At 45.9% G+C, this 16,956-nt stretch overlaps 1 protein-coding gene across 21 annotated transcripts in view; it reads left to right on the plus strand.

Moving 5' to 3' along the window:
• Rel (nuclear factor NF-kappa-B family member relish) overlaps positions 1-16,956 on the plus strand; it is a 411,660-nt gene that overhangs the window by 361,685 nt on the left and 33,019 nt on the right. For 11 of the 21 annotated variants that reach the window (XM_075880933.1, XM_075880937.1, XM_075880948.1 and 8 more), the window contains one exon: positions 3,722-3,897. The exons of 7 other annotated variants lie outside the window; for them this stretch is intronic. In XM_075880933.1, the coding sequence (XP_075737048.1) occupies positions 3,722-3,897 (176 nt within the window). Of the gene's footprint in view, positions 1-3,721; positions 3,898-16,956 lie in introns of those variants that run through there. 3 more of the 21 variants (XM_075880946.1, XM_075880952.1, XM_075880958.1) reach the window with 2 other exon arrangements.

The raw sequence follows: 16,956 nt of genomic DNA on the forward strand, positions 1-16,956 counted from the left end.
TATGAAAGCTTCTGGAAAGGAGATAAGGGTGGCTGGATAGCTGCGGCATAGGCTGTAGTCTGTGGCTCATAGGTGGTTCCGGCTGCATAGAAGTCTTCAGTGCTTGTTGAACCTCCCACAAATCACAGGCCTTGTTTTTGGCAGACACTTGGTGCCATGAGGTGGTATACGAAGGATAATTGGTCAGCTGCCAACTTGTAATAAGATCACGTGCTACGTGATGTCCATAAGCAAAAAAGAGTGCCCCACACTGGGCATAATGGCAACAGGTGGCACTGACTGACTGTCTCGCGATTAAATGCATATATATACTGTACAACGTGGAAAGGGGCTAGCCACCATGGTAGCTCAGTTGGTAGAGCATGAGACGTGTGGTTCGAAGGTCGCAGGTTCGGTCTCTTCCACGACAAGCTATCTTTTCTTCTACTTTTCTTTCTTCACAATCACATTACAATTCTAATAATATCCCCTATACTTTTCTTGCCGGCATTTTCCGTAATTTTTTTTAATATTGTGTAACAAAAAAAAACGAGCCCTTAAACGCTCATTTCTTTTCTTTGCTTAGAGAACTGGCTTGGGGCTGTGGCGTAATGTGAAGTATTGATTGATATGTGGGGTTTAACGTCCCAAAACCACCACATGATTATGAGAGATGCCGTAGTGGAGGGCTCCGGAAATTTCGACCACCTGGGGTTCTTTAACCTGCACCCAAATCTGAGCACACGGGCCTACAACATTTCCGCCTCTATCAGAAATGCAGCCGCCGCAGCCGGGGTTCGAACCCGCGACCTGCGGGTGAGCAGTCGAGTACCTTAGGAACTAGACCACCACAGCGGGGGGCGTAATTTGAAGTAGTTTTTGGAGATCCTTCCTTTCTACTGCTAAATGCTTTCTTGTAGTTTATTGGTCGGGTCTATTTCTTATCAACGAAGTTCACATTGGTCGTCTCAAGGCAGTGGTGGTTATATGACTTTGCACGCATTTCAAGTGCCTTCTCAGTCGTACTTGCTTTGGCCACAAATTTGGCAACGGTTTCGGCGGGATTACAGACAAGCCCAGCAAGAAGTTCCTCTTTGACGCTGCGCATCAAGAAGCGCAACTTGTTTTCTTCGGCCATTGCTGGGTGATCTTGCCTGAAGAGTTGACAAACACAACATCACCTTCATTACAGTGTTGTGCACACGTCTACAGCAAGACCTCCACCCACTCCTTTTCCATAATCGTGGTGGAGGTAATTAGAAATTACCAGGGCTTCATCTCATGGTTTTCAAACCATGTCCCAGCTAAATCTAAGTAGAAGAGCATGTGCCTCAGTCTCTACTAATCGTCCCAGCAGTTAAACAGCCTAATCCGTTCATAGTCATTGCTCGCTGTTTGTGACTGGCACAACATGGATTTGCCTAGCGAGTTGCCAAAAGTTAAGGGTTTCTATACCCTGCACTTCCGCCAGATGTCAAGTAGCTAAGAATGACGCAGGGTCCTTTCGTTTAACAAGGTTTAACAATAGCAGCATGTGTAGATGAGTGTCGATCTGAAAAAGAAGGCCACAGCATTTTTTTCTACGGTCTTTTATGCCTCAGTGTATAGGTGATGCACTGTACAATTATGATGACGCCCAGAGAAAGGCCAACCTGTTTATTAGCATAAGAACACATACTAGGTGCAAACGTATGGCCCTTGCAACTTTCACCGGTGAAGTTATGAGCTGCACTAAAATGTACACGAGACTAAAATACTTTCCCAAAACATGGAAGTTTTTCTAGTAATTATCTGCAACCGTGTGAAAGGTTATTATTCAGCTCTGTTACCGTGCATGAATGATGCTTAGCGAAAGCCTATGTGTGCCACAGAAAATGACACGATCTAAAATTGACGTATGAACTAAACGAAATTCGGAGGTAGTATGTACCGAGCCTGCCTTACGGATTTGCCGCAGTATATGCCACTAGCAAGTAGCATCATCGCATGGTACTCGGCACTGAATGTTTAACGTGATGATAGTTTGCAAACACATTATGCCGTCCTCATTACTTGCACCATCAGAGAGAGGGAGTTGGTTCATCAAGGGAACACAAGCATGTAACATCCCATTAAGTAGGGCTTGTGTCACAAGAATGCTCAGACACTACACTCGTGTGCAATTCACTGCACTCAGATGTTGTTCAAGTTCAATCAGCACGATCAAAACACTGATATCGAAAATAATGCACACGTATAATTTTCGCAACGCTGAAGAATTCGACATTGTGCAAATTTGTCAAACAGCAATGCTGTTTGTAAGGTACTGCTGAAGTGCAGGAGAATTCAGCTGAGGGGCGTCGATTATGGCCATGGTTGTAAATTTTATTGCTCTAACCTTTTTGCTTCACTGTTTGAGCTCGAGTGCATTCCTGGCATGCCGCTCTCCATAATATACACAGTTGCGTTACGTGCAAATCACAAGAAAAACTTTTTTTTTGATGTCGCTGAAAGATATTTTACTTTAAATACAATCAAAGTGACTTACGAGCGTGAAAGAAACATTAAAGCACGAGGGGACGTAAAGTGCAACTCGCTCCTTGATAGTGAGTTAGTAGCTGGCTATTCATTATCCCAGTCGCTTTCGGTGCTTTCACAGCCCAGTGAAAAACCCTTGTCATCAAGATGGTTTCTTTCAACATCACTGCTGAAAGCTATCTGAAGAATTTTCTTCGCCCGATGACCTGTACCACTCCAAGCCACAGGCGCCACGTTAACTGAGCGCGGAGAACATTTTCCTCTCAAGCCGATCAACAAGCATATCGCTTGCAGTGTGCTGCCCCTATTAACAAACGTACAAAAACAAGCAGCACAGTGCTGATAAATTTTAGATTGCTCGCTAGCGCACGTGATTTCCCGCACAAAATCCTAGGAATAATGCACTAAAGCACTGATGAATGCTATGCGCAAGTAAAATGAGATGAGTTTCAACTGAAAAGGCCAGCCGACAACATTTTACTAACCTAAGTGGCTACAGAAAAAACCTTGTAAAGCTGTTATGGGCACCCTGTGGGCTATCTTTGAAAGCGGGATTTGTCACGTAGTTTCACAAAACTCGCAAGAATGAATAAAATGTATCAGGCCACATAGGGCGCTGTGTGGTCACTGATGCAGGAAGCATGCAAAGCCTTAGTGTTTGTTTCTCGATAACGCATTAGCACTATGAAGTAAGCACTGCTTAACTAGAGAGTAACTGAATAGTGTTGCCATTGTGTCATTTAATAACTTTAGAAGCACAGAAACTTAGCCAGTTTGTACTGATTCATGATGCTAATGAGGAGCACAAAACAGGACGAGCACTGATCCTATTGAGCCCTTCTCGTGTATCTTGTCTGTTTTGCATTCCTAAGTACCTTCGTGAGTGTATAAATCATCATTGAGAAGACGCCCTTGAATTACGCTTGGAGGCACGACAGTCTATAGAAATTGCAAATTCTTTTCAAGGACATGGAATTATGCTGACAACATGACTCTAGTGACGAAAGGGCAAAGCAGATATCAAAAAGATACAAAAAAAAAGGTGTAAATACGCGATTGCATTAAACTTTGATAAAGCAACCGGACGCTGTCAGACTAAACACATAGAACAAACCAAAAAACAATGCTCGTGGGAATACGGTATGAGCAGCGAGAACCTATACATTGTGACCATATAGTAATTATCCTCTATACTGTATTTGATGGTGCACATCTTTGGTCGCAGAGAGTGGCCATGCAAATATTCGATCGAGAGTGGTGGAAGCCTTAGAGTGCGAGGATAACGCGACCAGAGTCCTTGGTCTGCTACACGAGGGAAGCACAGAAGCCGTGCTCAATAAGATGGTTGCTTTCCTTCGAGTTTCTGGGCTTGGTAACGCTATCTACAAGAAATACCTTCAGGTAAGTTTGGTCTGTTCTGCATTCATGCATCATCTTTCGATGTCTTCTTCTTTTTTAATTATGAAATGAAGAATTCTTGCTTTATTTCCTGCCCTGCTTATGCATGTGGTCAACTGAAGACAAAAGCTTGCTCTAAACTTTGATGTCAATCGGAATGCAAAACGAAGGGGCGAGAGAGTTGGTACTGATTCATAACAGCATAAGTGTAGCGTGAAAAAGACACGGACAAGAAAGTGTACATTACAAGTCTTTTTCGTGCTACATTTACACTGTAATGGATCACAATGCACTCTCATAATACCTGAGAATGTGGATGGGGCCTGAACTACCACAGTAACAAAACAAATAAGCAGTGGCATACCAACTTTTTTTAATGGGAGGAGGGGTGGCAAATCTACCTCACTTGTTGGCTGCGACATGTGCGTGTGTGTGTGCCAAGGGACAGAGAACTTCATTGACACTCACACTTTGTTGTAAACTTTTATACACACGATTTATTAAATAGTGTTTAATAGCATTTTAAAAAATGGACAGTCAGGTTTAGGCAGCACACAGTGAGACAACAACACACATATATATATATATATGTGTTATGCTTGTAATACCACATCGCTTGTATTACCGCACAGGGTCACGCATGAACACAATTATGTCGATTGTGGCCTGCCCAGTAGTACATATTCGCATCATAGAACGAAATTTTGTTAATAATTAAAACTCGCTTAATAATAACAGGGTTTTTCAATGCAAAACAATCTTTAGGGTACCTATCATACTTCGAGCATTTCTATCTACTTATCTGCCTATCTGGCCACTTACGTCTGGGTGTTTGGGGTTGCCTCCTTACCTTGGTATAGACTAAAATCGGCATAAGAAGGCATGAGTGTATGACGAACATGACTGTCTGGTCGCGACATAGATAACATGAAAGTCATGAAAACTCTTTTATTCAGTCATATGTGTCACATACCCGTATTGCACGGGCTATGGTATGCGTGTAAAGCCTTAATGTTTGTATATATCTAGGAGCGTCAACAGCAGACATGGCTACTTTAAATGCAAGGGCCTTAAAAAAAACATAGGCATCAGCATTGTTGACCCAACAAATACAAATAAAAAAATTCAGGATCCCGATAGGAATCTTTGAGTGGTTGTAAAAAGGAACAAAAACGGAAAAGTGCCGCTCGTAACTGCCTATCCTTTAAATGACACCTCAATAGGTCGACACAGGTATAGGGTAATGGGAATAAAAGGGATAGGAAAAAAAAAAGAAAGAGAATAAAAAAAAAAGGACTCAATCACTTTGCCTCCCCCAGCACGAACTCGAACCAACAAAATATCTAGCCGACCGGAAAAGCCAAGGCACAGTGATGCGCATGAATCAACATGGGCAAAAAGAAGAGTGGGGTCCTCCAAACTTACAGAGTAAGCCCAGGTGACTCTGATGGTTGTGTCATTTCAGAAGTACAATCCTAATGTGTCATAACGAGCAGGGCCGCACACAAAATCGCCTTTCCAGAGAGTCTACCGGGAGCATCGGGAGCACCGTACGAATTGCCGCAAATAATGTGCCTATCTTAGGGTCTTTTGCGAGGCCGGCAGCGTCGAGGGAGTGGGCAGTGTCATCATTGCACTCTTAGAGACGGCGGCAGAAACCAGCAGTTGCGAAGAAGCGTGCAATGTCTGTGTTGCTGTCAAGCACGTGGTGCTGATGGCAGAAGCCGGCTGCGTCGTGGAAGAGGGCGCTGACATCGCCGTGTTCATGGGGACGATGGGCCTTTTCGATATAGGTCGCTGGGTGGCCTCTGAGGTCATACCACCGGTTCCGGCGAGCGCATCCCGGAAAGAGCGACCCTTGATGATCGTGGTACTGCTCCCAGGGCACTACTCCCAGAAGGAATTGAACCCAGGCATTTCATGGGGCAGTCATGCATTCTACCACAGGCCACGCGAGGTCCTGAATCTGCTTTTGGAAAGGCACTGTGCAAACATGAAGTCCGTGCAGCATCAGCTGCGGTTACAGTGCAAGCTATGTAAATGTATAACAAGATGATATACATTGCATGTGTACTTCTACTGTACAGGTGGGTTAACGTATATTGTGGCTTCAGTGTCGGCTCCACTTTCATAATAGCCTCATAAACATCATATATGAACTCATACGACACTGCCACCTATAATCAAGTGTTGCTTAGCAACGAAGAAATGTGCTAATGAATTATATTCTGATCATCGCACTGTAGCATGCACTTTGTCTCAATAAAATTTGTGTAACTTGAGTTGCATGAGGTCATAAATTGCGGCCCTTTAAACGCCAGTGTAGTTGGTGTGCCTAGTAAGTGCACGACTTGCTCACTACTGCTGCATTTACAAAAACATGCCCATGTACCCCGTAACGCTTCTCTGAAGGGCAGTATACGCACTGACTGCTTCGCATGAAACTGATTCCCACAGTGCATGAGATCCGTCGAGTTTTAACACGAAAGAAGTGTTTTGTAATGGGGTTTATCACAATTTCAGTCGGGTATTTTCAGCACGAAAGTGATAATAAAATGTACAAAAGTCATACTCTGCCCAGGTGGCGCTGCGAAAAATGCCGCCACCGGTGCCCTCATTGCCGAGCTTGCCATAACTGGGCAGTGCAAGGAAAAGCGTCTGCAAGCGAAGGTGCATAGGCCCTTCTCTTTCATTGCTGTTGAGGTGCGGTGTCCTAAAAATCAAGGACCTGGTAAGCTTCTTCTCTTAATCTAACCTGGCTTCAAAAAAAAAAAAAAGAAGAAGAAAACTCATCAAAGCGAACTGCGGGTACAATGCAAAAGATGTTCAGTTATTTCGGCGAGCTGCAACTCGCAATGTAAGTGCAAGCGAGCACTGCATGACATCGAGTTCGAGGCAACCACTTAGACGCAACTTACTAGAATAAACGCAGTTTCAAAGCTTCGTATCTCCACCAGCGGAGGAAGATGGGCCAAACGGCAGTTTAGAGAACTAGTGGCACTGCAGTCTGATCTTGTGCTACTCTCGGTGCATCATCTGCTACGGCGACATACCGTAGCAGTTCGCTGCGCTGTTCCTCGTGCCAGCTTTCCTCTTGTACTGTTATTGAACCTAACCGTTCATCGTGCGCTTTCAGTCGGCATTTTCGCGTCACATTTGTGAACTGGACAAGGTCTCCTGTATAGATTGGCCCGGATGTGTTGCTCATTGCAAGTTGGCTTAGAATTGCTGTCCTGCCTATATTTGCGCTGCCTGAATTCGGTTTAACCTCCAAGCACGGGAAATCCTACATGAACGAACATTTTCAGCGTAAAATTTTTATGACAACCGCTAGATTTTTAACCACTGTCTTCTTGCCTAGACGAAAAACGGCCCAAAACATCTGTAAAAGTCTCAAACAAGTTGACCTACTGAAATGCGAAAATGCTCTATAAAAAACCATATTCATGTTATTTACTAGTTATAAAAAATAAAAGACTTTCTTCAAGAAACAGTGCCCGTGCCTCACACTGTTTATAAGACAAGTCTTCACGACGGCTACCAATTAAAAGCAGAGTGGAAAATGTTACAGCAACTTCAGCTCTTTCCTCGAATTTTCCACCTTTTCAGAAAGCTCCAAATTGGTTTTCTTGCAAAAAAAGAAAAAAAAAACGAATATTCTCGAACAATGTAAAACATAACCTTCATGTTCTCATGATGAGCAGTATAACTCAAAAGATGCAGTGAAAGCCACTCCAAATTTTCAAGCACAATCCAAAAAAAGGTCATTAACCAGGGGGTTTTTGTGAAAAACCCCTCAACAGTTTTCTCAATTGCTTTTAATGTGGAAAGAAGGCCATGCAAGGAATGATCTAAGCAGCCTTCTTGAAAACACCTCATCTGAATGAGTGCACTTTTGTTTGGGCACGCCTGCTTCAGGAGTCTTGTGCAAGATGCTAGATGCCCTCTTTGCACGTTGTCGCTTAATCAATTTTTTATGAAGGTACCCACAGATGTAGTGCACTCATGATGAACTACTTCCTGGTGAATTTCGCTGCACTGAGAAGTGACACCCACACGTGCCACCATTGCCTGGTTCAAGGTTCAGAAATGAGAACACTACGACTGAGAAAAATGTCTATTGCTGTAGTATGAAGGACTTGTAACAAAACCTGGTCACTGGCAAAACACCGTCACTTACATTCACTAGTGCTGATTAATAAGGGAAATTATTAAAGCAAAATGTCCACGGCTTTTAAGGCAGCGAGATAGTTGGCAATTGATTGAATGTAAGTATTGACAGCGTTGCGCGTCGCGTGCCTTTCGTATTGCTGTTCCATTTCTGGCGGCTCCTGCAAACTGAGCCCTGAGCATTCGAGGGGCACGATGCATTTAGGAAAGGGGGGGGCAGGAAATCGGCGCTTTGGTTATGAACATTTCGGCTTCAATATATGAGATGGAATCGCTGGGAACAAGCACGGATGAGTACCGGGTGCGAGCTCCTACTTTCCACGTGAGATCACAACTTCTGTCCAGCAAGACATGATGGTATTGCGTTACGATGCCATCATTCTCACACTGAACATCATGGATTTTGCATTCGGCCGTGAGATTTCTATCTTTGCGGCACAAAGCTAAAACCTCAGTACAAGTGAGAATCGATCCCAGGTTCTTTGTGTGGCAATCAGATGTTATACCACAGAGGCATGCCAATGGTCGAAACTGATTTGCAAAAAGAAAACAATATGAATTTCATGTAGTAGAAGTTCTCAATAATACTGTGTCTAGCCAAAAAAAAGTGAGGCCTTATGTTTACACTTCTTTTATTTAGGTAAAAGAAGAAATTTCTTCAATTCACATAATATCAAGTGGTAAGAGCATAGAATCGTGTCAGGCGTTGTAAAATGAGCAACGAGTGGGTGTTAGAAAGGCCCAGCCATTACAGAACACTCAAACTTATGTTCGCATGTTCCGTTACGCATGCGTAAATGTTGCTGATTCATAAAAGGAACAATTATGGTGCAGTGGGCACTTCACAACTGCACTTACAGTGCACATTCTATGATAGATTGAAACGGCTAGTGTTGCACGCACAGTCGTTCTTTCACTCACGGCACGGTTGAGGCTTATACCGAGACTGAAGCTAGGCTAGTAATTGAGAAGGCCATTCGCAAAGAGCCCAGTTATGCTATTGCGGTCTACTCTTGAAGGCGAAGCTCAAGCATCCTCCGCCTTTTGTAATTGTTGTGTTTGTAACTGTTGTGTGATTGTTGTCACACAATATACATAATACTCAACGGCATCACCTCTGCCATATCGCCAATTGCTACCGTGTGTAATAATAATAATAATAATAATAATAATAATAATAATAATAATAATAATAATAATAATAATAATAATAATAATAATAATAATAATAATAATATTATTATTATTATTATTATTATTATTATTATTATTATTATTATTATTATTATTATTATTATTATTATTATTATTATTATTATAGTAATGAAAATATAATTTTTATTTGCACTACAATATGAATTCTCTCGGGTAATGTGCAAGGCTGGACAGCAAATTTGCTTACGATCGTTCGTCTGCCAGCCCATCACCGCTGGGTGAAGGAGATCGAAGGCTACATACATGAGGTTCCCAAGCAGATTATAGTATCTTTTAATAATTTCCCATGCCACTATATACTATATTACATGCCACTATATATAAATTATTGAATAAACAAACAAGTGAACAAACAAGTTGCGTGAAGCGGAGTCGTCATTGCGGTCGCCGCTGTTGGAGCCTGGTGCAAAGCTAGCCCGCATGCCTCAATATAGGTAAATCTGCTTCTCCTCGCTATGCCTCATACATGACAAACGCATTTTTGTACAGGAAACTACGCAGTGCCAAAAACAGTTCAAAAAGTGACGTGAGAATGCAGCTCACCATTTGCGGTAGCTGCTTGCACGTCGCCGCCACCGACCACAACATGCGCACTCCGCGTTGCTGGAGCAAGATTGTACAGCAGCGCCACTAGTTCTCGTGACCACCACACAGCCCCCATCTCCGACAGAGCTTTCAAACTGGTTTTATTCAAGTAACGTTGCTTAGACGTGCGTTCTGTAAGGCCTACATGCACAAATTTGAGCACACACATGTTGCCAAAGTGATGAAGTGCATACACGAGCAATATTTCTTGCAATCTGTGATAGGAAGCTTATTTTATTCAGCATGAAGTGTCCCAGCGGTTTTCGTCTTTGCAGTTGCATTCCCCATCCATCTCTCGCTTCTTGTGGGTTGAACTGTTTTATTACACATCCGAGAATCTTCTGTTGACGATTGTCTTCCGTGTGTGTGTATTGGGAATGGGAATACATCCGTTTGCACGTTCTTGGAGTACGATGAAAAGCAAACCGAGGCCTCCGAGATAACTCTGGCATTCGCAGAGACCAACTACAAGAAAAATGTGATTGTGGTCAGCACTAACATTTTGCGATTTACCTGTATAGCGTACTTGTTCACATTTCATAATTAAAGTTGGAACTTAGAGCCTTGAGAGCCTACATTCGCGATGCTGTGTTGTGGCAACCACTTCTGATCATCGGTGGTCACGGCATGTGCAATGTTTATCGCATGCATCACCAGTCTGCAGTTGCTTGATGGGCTTATTGGTTAAAAGCTCTGTTGAAGTTCATAAACAAAGTTACCACAGTTCTCCGTCAAGGTTACTCAAAACAATAACAGGAGACCTACATTATCACACTTTCTTATGCTGTGGAGAACGCGAGTAATTCGCTAACCCAACATGTTCGCAACGGCTCGTATCAAGTGCTCTCGCCGTTATGCTTCGCGACAGCTATGGAAATTGGTAAAACTGAAGTCTTTTACATTCATGGCAATTCAAAATGGAACAGTAGCGTCGACTGAGGCCTTTTTTGATTGAGCATGGAGCTGTTGCGTCTGCTCTTGTTTTGGCAAGTGAACGAGCAAGCGTGTCATGGCGGTTCGGTGACACGTCCGGCAGGCGAAGGAAAATTCTTAGCTCTCTTTCTGAGCGTTCAATGGGCGAACACGCTTAATATTCTGCTCAACCGTTGTTTTGTTCATGCTTTCTCAGTGTTCAATGGGCGAACACGCTTAATATTGAGCTTAATCGCTGTTTCGTTCATGCTAGTTGCACGTGCTTGTGCAGCAAACTGTGCATGGGAGTAGGGCTTTGCATTGCCCAAAACTTTGACGACAGGTGGCGCTACCTGTCTGCAAAACTGCAGAGTCTGACGTCTATATGATCAGATGGCAAAGAAAAAATTGGCCCCGTATCTGCATGCTAATCTGCAAATGTATTCGAAAGACGATAGTCTTGCGTCTGGAGAGAGTGAACGAAACGTTTATTTGATGTTCTGCACAAGAAAATCGGTGAATGGTATTCAAGAGGCACTGCGTTAGAGTGCCTTGAGCGTGCAGCAGAGGCGAATGAGTGCATCAAGCCACGTCACACGTGAGACACGAGCGCTATCTGGCAGTCATCATAAAAAACAAGGCGTGCGACTCTGAGAGGGGCGCGCACGCCCGTCTCAGAGGTGATAAGGTGTAGAATGCAAGGGGACGCGTAGTTGTCACAACTATGTCGTCTTAGCAAAGCGTTGGAAACACTTGCTTTTTCGTGCAAGTGTTGCATGGTCAATGCAGCGTGATAAACGCTATGGTCCTTAGAATTACCTATGTATGCCTTTTCTAGTGAAAGACGCACATACAGAATATAGACGTGTTGTTATGCTGCCTCAGATATGTGCAATAATTGCTTTTTACTTGACAATTGCTCAAGTATAAACGCTGAATCTTGATGGGGTCGGCCGTTTGAGGTATCCACTGGTGCCGTTTAGGGTACCCGGTATCGCTAAAGATGGACAAATAGACAAATGAACAGACAGACCAAAATTTTTGCGTCGAAGGTCCCCAAGAAAGACTATTGATGCAAGATATATTTTAAAGTTCGCACGCCAGTCATTCGCTACGCCCTCAATGTTGCCTGTGGTGTGCGTGCGAAACAGAGAAAGCGAAGGGCCGGGGGGGACTACCAGGATCGACATTGACAACTCAGGCATGTTCGAGCTGCGCGGGAAAAAGAGAAGACGACGAAGTGCCAAACTTGGAATAAGCCAAGGTGTTCAGGACAGACATTTTTCTCTAACTTGTTTGTTTGTAGGGCACAAGTTTGCCCATTTGAGCTATTGTTTATTAATGTCTACTTTTAAACTGTGCGTGACACTATCGTCTCTAAAAATGACAGCATATCCACGGGATGAATGATGGAGAGTGGGACGAAGCTGCGTCCGCACGCCGCTGCCGCGCTGCTTCAGCACCGCTTTGGCCTACCGTTGTCATACGGCAGGGTCCTCGTGGTGCCACCGCGCAGCTTTGTGGAGCGCTTCTGCTTTGCCCGCCCACAGTTCAAGGTCCTTTCTTCAAGTGCGAGCCGCTGCCACCCTGTGCCCACGCCGCTCGACAGCCTGGTCCATCCTCCCCTGCTAAGCCTTTGAATGCGGGCGCGTCAAAACGGCGTCTTTATTGTACTACAGAGTGCCCCCTGGCATACGGTGCCATCGAAGAACACGTGATTGTAGTTGTGCGATCGTCTCTCCCTCCTTCCGTACGTCTGATGTCAATCCTCTTTTCTACAAGTAACAACTCTAGTGTCCTACCATTTGCATTTTCAAGCGTATAGTACAGGTACCACTGTCTACGGCCGGTTCAAGAATTAAGGAGATGTGGTTACTGACAACGAGGATGCACAAGCCATGCCATGAAGAGCCTCGTCCCTAAAAGTTCTATATCAATGAGCATCGAACCCTCGACCACTTGGTCCGCAACAAAAAGATGCAGGGCATGCTATCTACTGTGCCACAGTCACAGACTCGAGAGGCGCCACAAACGTGCAGATATATCTTACATTATACTTTCGCAGTGCTCTTGGTTGTTTGAGTGTGGTGTTACCCTCTGCGAGCGGAGAAGTTAAATAATTCACCGTTACTCTGGCCTCCGTGATTAGCACCTGCAATGCATGTTAGTATGCAGTCGTTCCATTAAGCACGTTTTATATAGAAATGCAGTGATCCAACTCCTGCGCCAACTGTGTCAAAGTGCGCCAAATCATATTTACTGTGCCATCCTGATAATATTGTTACGGGGAAGATTTATTCACCGAGAGCTGGTCTTGCTAATGGCTTAGAGAGCGCACAGTCAAGCAGGCCAACGGGAGAAGCTCGAGAGTCCAACCCACAACAACCACGTTGTCGTCTTCTTCATTTGGGTGCCAATTCAGCTGTGTCGGGGCGACAGTTCCATACACGTATCATCACCCCGGCCCGTAAGGCACCGTCTCGGTGCCTGTTAAATGAGCGAGTCGGCGTTGTAGGGCTTGAGACGAGAAACGTGGACTACTTCCATTCTGGGTGCAGCAGCTGATGAGTTTGTGGTAGCGGCAATCTCGTAGGTCACAGATGTGACCTGAGGAATGACTCAGTAGGGCCCAGCATATCGCGATAGTAGTTTCTCGCAGAGACCAACACGTCGAGATGGGAGCCACAGGAGAAGAAGAGATCCCGCAGAAAAAACGGCATCTCTATGTCGACGATCATAAAGGGACTTCTATGCTGTCGGCGACGACGATAACCGAACGCGCGCTACCGCGCGTGCCGTCAGGGCCCGGGTGATCGCATCCTGAGTGTACGAAGTGGAGGATGGGTGGTCTGATGAAAGCAGTGTGTCGAAGGGCAGTAAGGGATGACGTCCGAAGAGTAGATAAAAAGGGGAGTAGCCTGCTGTTTCATGACGCGGCGAGTTATAGGCGAAGGTTACAAACGTAAGAGCTATGTCCCAATCAGTGTGGTCGGTAGATACGTACATGGCAAGCATGTCTGTCAATGTGCGGTTTAGGCGCTCCGTAAGGCCGTTAGTCTGAGGGTGGTAAGATGTGGTGAAGTTGTGACGGGTAGCACAAGATCGGAGTAGATCACCAACCACGCGAGATAGAAAGTAGGGACCACGGTCTGTGAGCAGGTGAGACGGAGCGCCATGCTGGAGAATAATGTCGTACAGCAGGAAGTCTGCAACGTCGGTTGCGCAGCTGGTTGATAGCGCTCGAGTGTTTGCATACCGAGTGGCATAGTCTGTGGCCACTGCAATCCATTTATTTCCAGTTGTAGAAGTAGGAAAGGGACCTAGCAAGTCCAACCCAACTCAATAAAATGGCTCGGCTGGAACTTCAATAGGTTGAAGAAGACCGGCAGGGGGAGTCGTAGGCTTCTTTCGGCGCTGGCAGAGGTCGCATGATGCGACATAACGGCGAACAGAGCGGTAGAGGCCCTTCCAGAATACTCGTCGTCGAATGTGGTCGTAAGTCCTGGGGACTCCTAGATGTCCAGAAGTTGGAGCGTCGTGGAATTGTCGCAGAACATCCTTTCTCAGGTGATACGGTACGACGAGTAAAAGTTCCGCGCCGTCGGGGTGTAAGTTGCGGCGGTACAAAACGTTGTCTTGAAGTAGGTATCTGCTAAGAGAAGGGTCAGCATAATGCGATTGAAGGCGGTCAATGATGGTGAGCAGCGATGGATCTCGGCGCTGTTTGTCGGTCATGCTCAGAAAGTCAGTGATGGCTAAAACGCAGGCATCGGATTCCAAATCAGTGGAGCTAGGTGGATCAACGGGGTGCCGGGATAAGCAGTCAGCATCGATGTGCAGCTTTCCAGATTTGTAAACAACCGAGAACGTGTACTCCTGTAATCGAAGTGCCTATCTGCCGAGTCTTCCTGTAGGGTCCTTAAGCGTCGACAACCAGCAAAGCGCATGATGGTCCGTGATGACTGCAAACGGACGTCCGTATAAGTACGGATGGAATTTCGCAATAGCCCAAACGAGGGCTAAGCATTCCCGCTCAGTGATGGAATAATTTTGTTCAGCTTGCGACAAAAGGCGGCTAGCGTAGGCTATCACACGGTTGGCGCCATTCTGTATCTGAGCGAGTACAGCACCAATGCCATGGCCGCTTGCATCGTTGCGAAGCTCTGTTCAAGCCGCTGGATCAAAATGAGCCAACACAGGTGGTGATGTGAGGGCGGTAATTAGCGACGCGAAGGAATGTTCTTGGTCCCTTCCCCAAGAAAAGGCCACATTCTTTTTAAGGAGATCCGTGAGGGGCCTGGCAATATCGGCGAAGTTGAAGACAAAGCGGCGGAAGTATGAGCAGAGCCCAATAAAACTGCGAACTTCTTGTGTGGAACGCGGAACCGGGAATTCTCAGACTGCACGGACTTTGTCAGGGTCGGGTCGAACACCAGCGGCGTCAACAAGGTGGCCGAGTAGTTTAATCTGCCGGCGTCCGAATGAGCATTTCGTTGAATTCAGTTAGAGACCAGCGCAACGAAAAACGTCAAAAATTGCCGAGAGACGAGACAGGTGGCTTTCAAAGGAGGGCGAGAAAATGATTACATCATCCAGATAGCAAAGGCAGGTCGACCATTTGAAACCGCGAAGAAGAGAGTCCATCATACGTTCAAAAGTAGCCGGGGCATTGCTCAACGCAAAAGGCATGACCTTGAATTGGTAAAGACCGTCGGTTGTGATGAATGCTGTCTTCTCGCGGTCGCGGTCGTCGACCGAAATTTGCCAGTATCCGCATCGAAGGTCGAGGGACGAGAAATAGTTGGCGCCGTGGAGGCAGTCGAGCGCATCATCGATTCGGGGTAAAGGGTAAACGTCCTTCTTGGTGATCCGATTCAGGTGGCGATAGTCGACGCAAAAGCGCCAGGTGTTGTCCTTCTTTTTAACTAAGACCACAGGGGATGCCCAAGGACTCGATGAAGGCTCAATGACGTCTTTACTCAGCATTTTCTCGACCTCCGTCTGTATAACTTGGCGCTCAGCATGTGACACAGGATAAGGGCGTTTGTGGAGTGGACTGGCATCGCCGGTGTCGATGCGGTGGGTTACGGCACTTGTGCGGCCCAGGGGACGGTCGTCGACGTCAAAGATATCCAGGTAAGAAAATAGAACACCCCGGAGCGCTGCAACTTGGGAAGGTAAGAGTTCGCTGGATATAATTTTGTCGAGGAACGTCTTATATTGCGACGTGATGACAGGTTTTGCCATGGTCTTAGTGTCAGAGGTAAAAGAACAAATTGAACATTCATCAAGGGTGGAAAGATTGGCTAAAGTGATGCCTTGGGGAAGAACTTGGGCCGACGTAGAGAAGTTCAGAACTGGAAGTAGCACCGTGTTGTTAGCAACAACCACTATAGTATGCGGTAGTGCGATGTGGTGCGTAAGGGTCAAATCAATGAGGGGAGCCACCAGATAGTCTCCATTCAGGAACGGATGGAAAGGGCGACAGAGGAATGTGCATAGCAGCCTGGGGTGGTAGCCGTACCGACTCCACGGATCGTAGCCGAGTGCGACTTGAAGGAGTGCAATCGGTGCACAAAGGCAATTCGAGCCGTAAGATACCGGTAGAACAATCGATGAGGGCGGAGTGGGCAGTTAAGAAGTCAATTCCAAGGATGACGTCCTGTGGGCAAGCATCGAGGACTGCGAAGAGGACGAAAGTGTGGTGGCCAGCAACAGTAACGCGGGCAGTGCACATACCAAGCACCGATGTTCGACTTCCGTTGGCAACTCGAACAGTAGAGAACATAGCCAGTGTGAGAACTTTTTTCAGGCGAGATCGAAGTGCAGAACTCATAACAGATACTTGGGCACCAGTGTCGATTAGAGCAGTAACGGCGTGGCCATCAACGAACACCCGAAGTAAATTGCGTCTTGAATTTGTAGCCGGTTGAGGGTTTTCGTTCCAAGTCGTCAACGCAGCGCCACCTCTAGGAGCTGCACTCGTCAGTTTCCCGGGGAATGGCCAGAATAAGCCGGTGACGGAGAGCGGCGGTGTTGAGGGGAGCGTGACAGCCGACCCTGAGGTGACGGCGAGCGGCTAGACCAGTTTCTTTGGGCGACGACGTCAGCGTAGGACGGTTCGGAGCGTGGACATGAACGGCGAGCTGAAGGGTCCAGAATATGGTCATCCGAAATACC

The sequence above is a fragment of the Rhipicephalus microplus genome, chromosome X (genome assembly GCF_043290135.1).
Source record: "Rhipicephalus microplus isolate Deutch F79 chromosome X, USDA_Rmic, whole genome shotgun sequence".
Taxonomy (NCBI): Eukaryota; Metazoa; Arthropoda; class Arachnida; order Ixodida; family Ixodidae; genus Rhipicephalus; species Rhipicephalus microplus.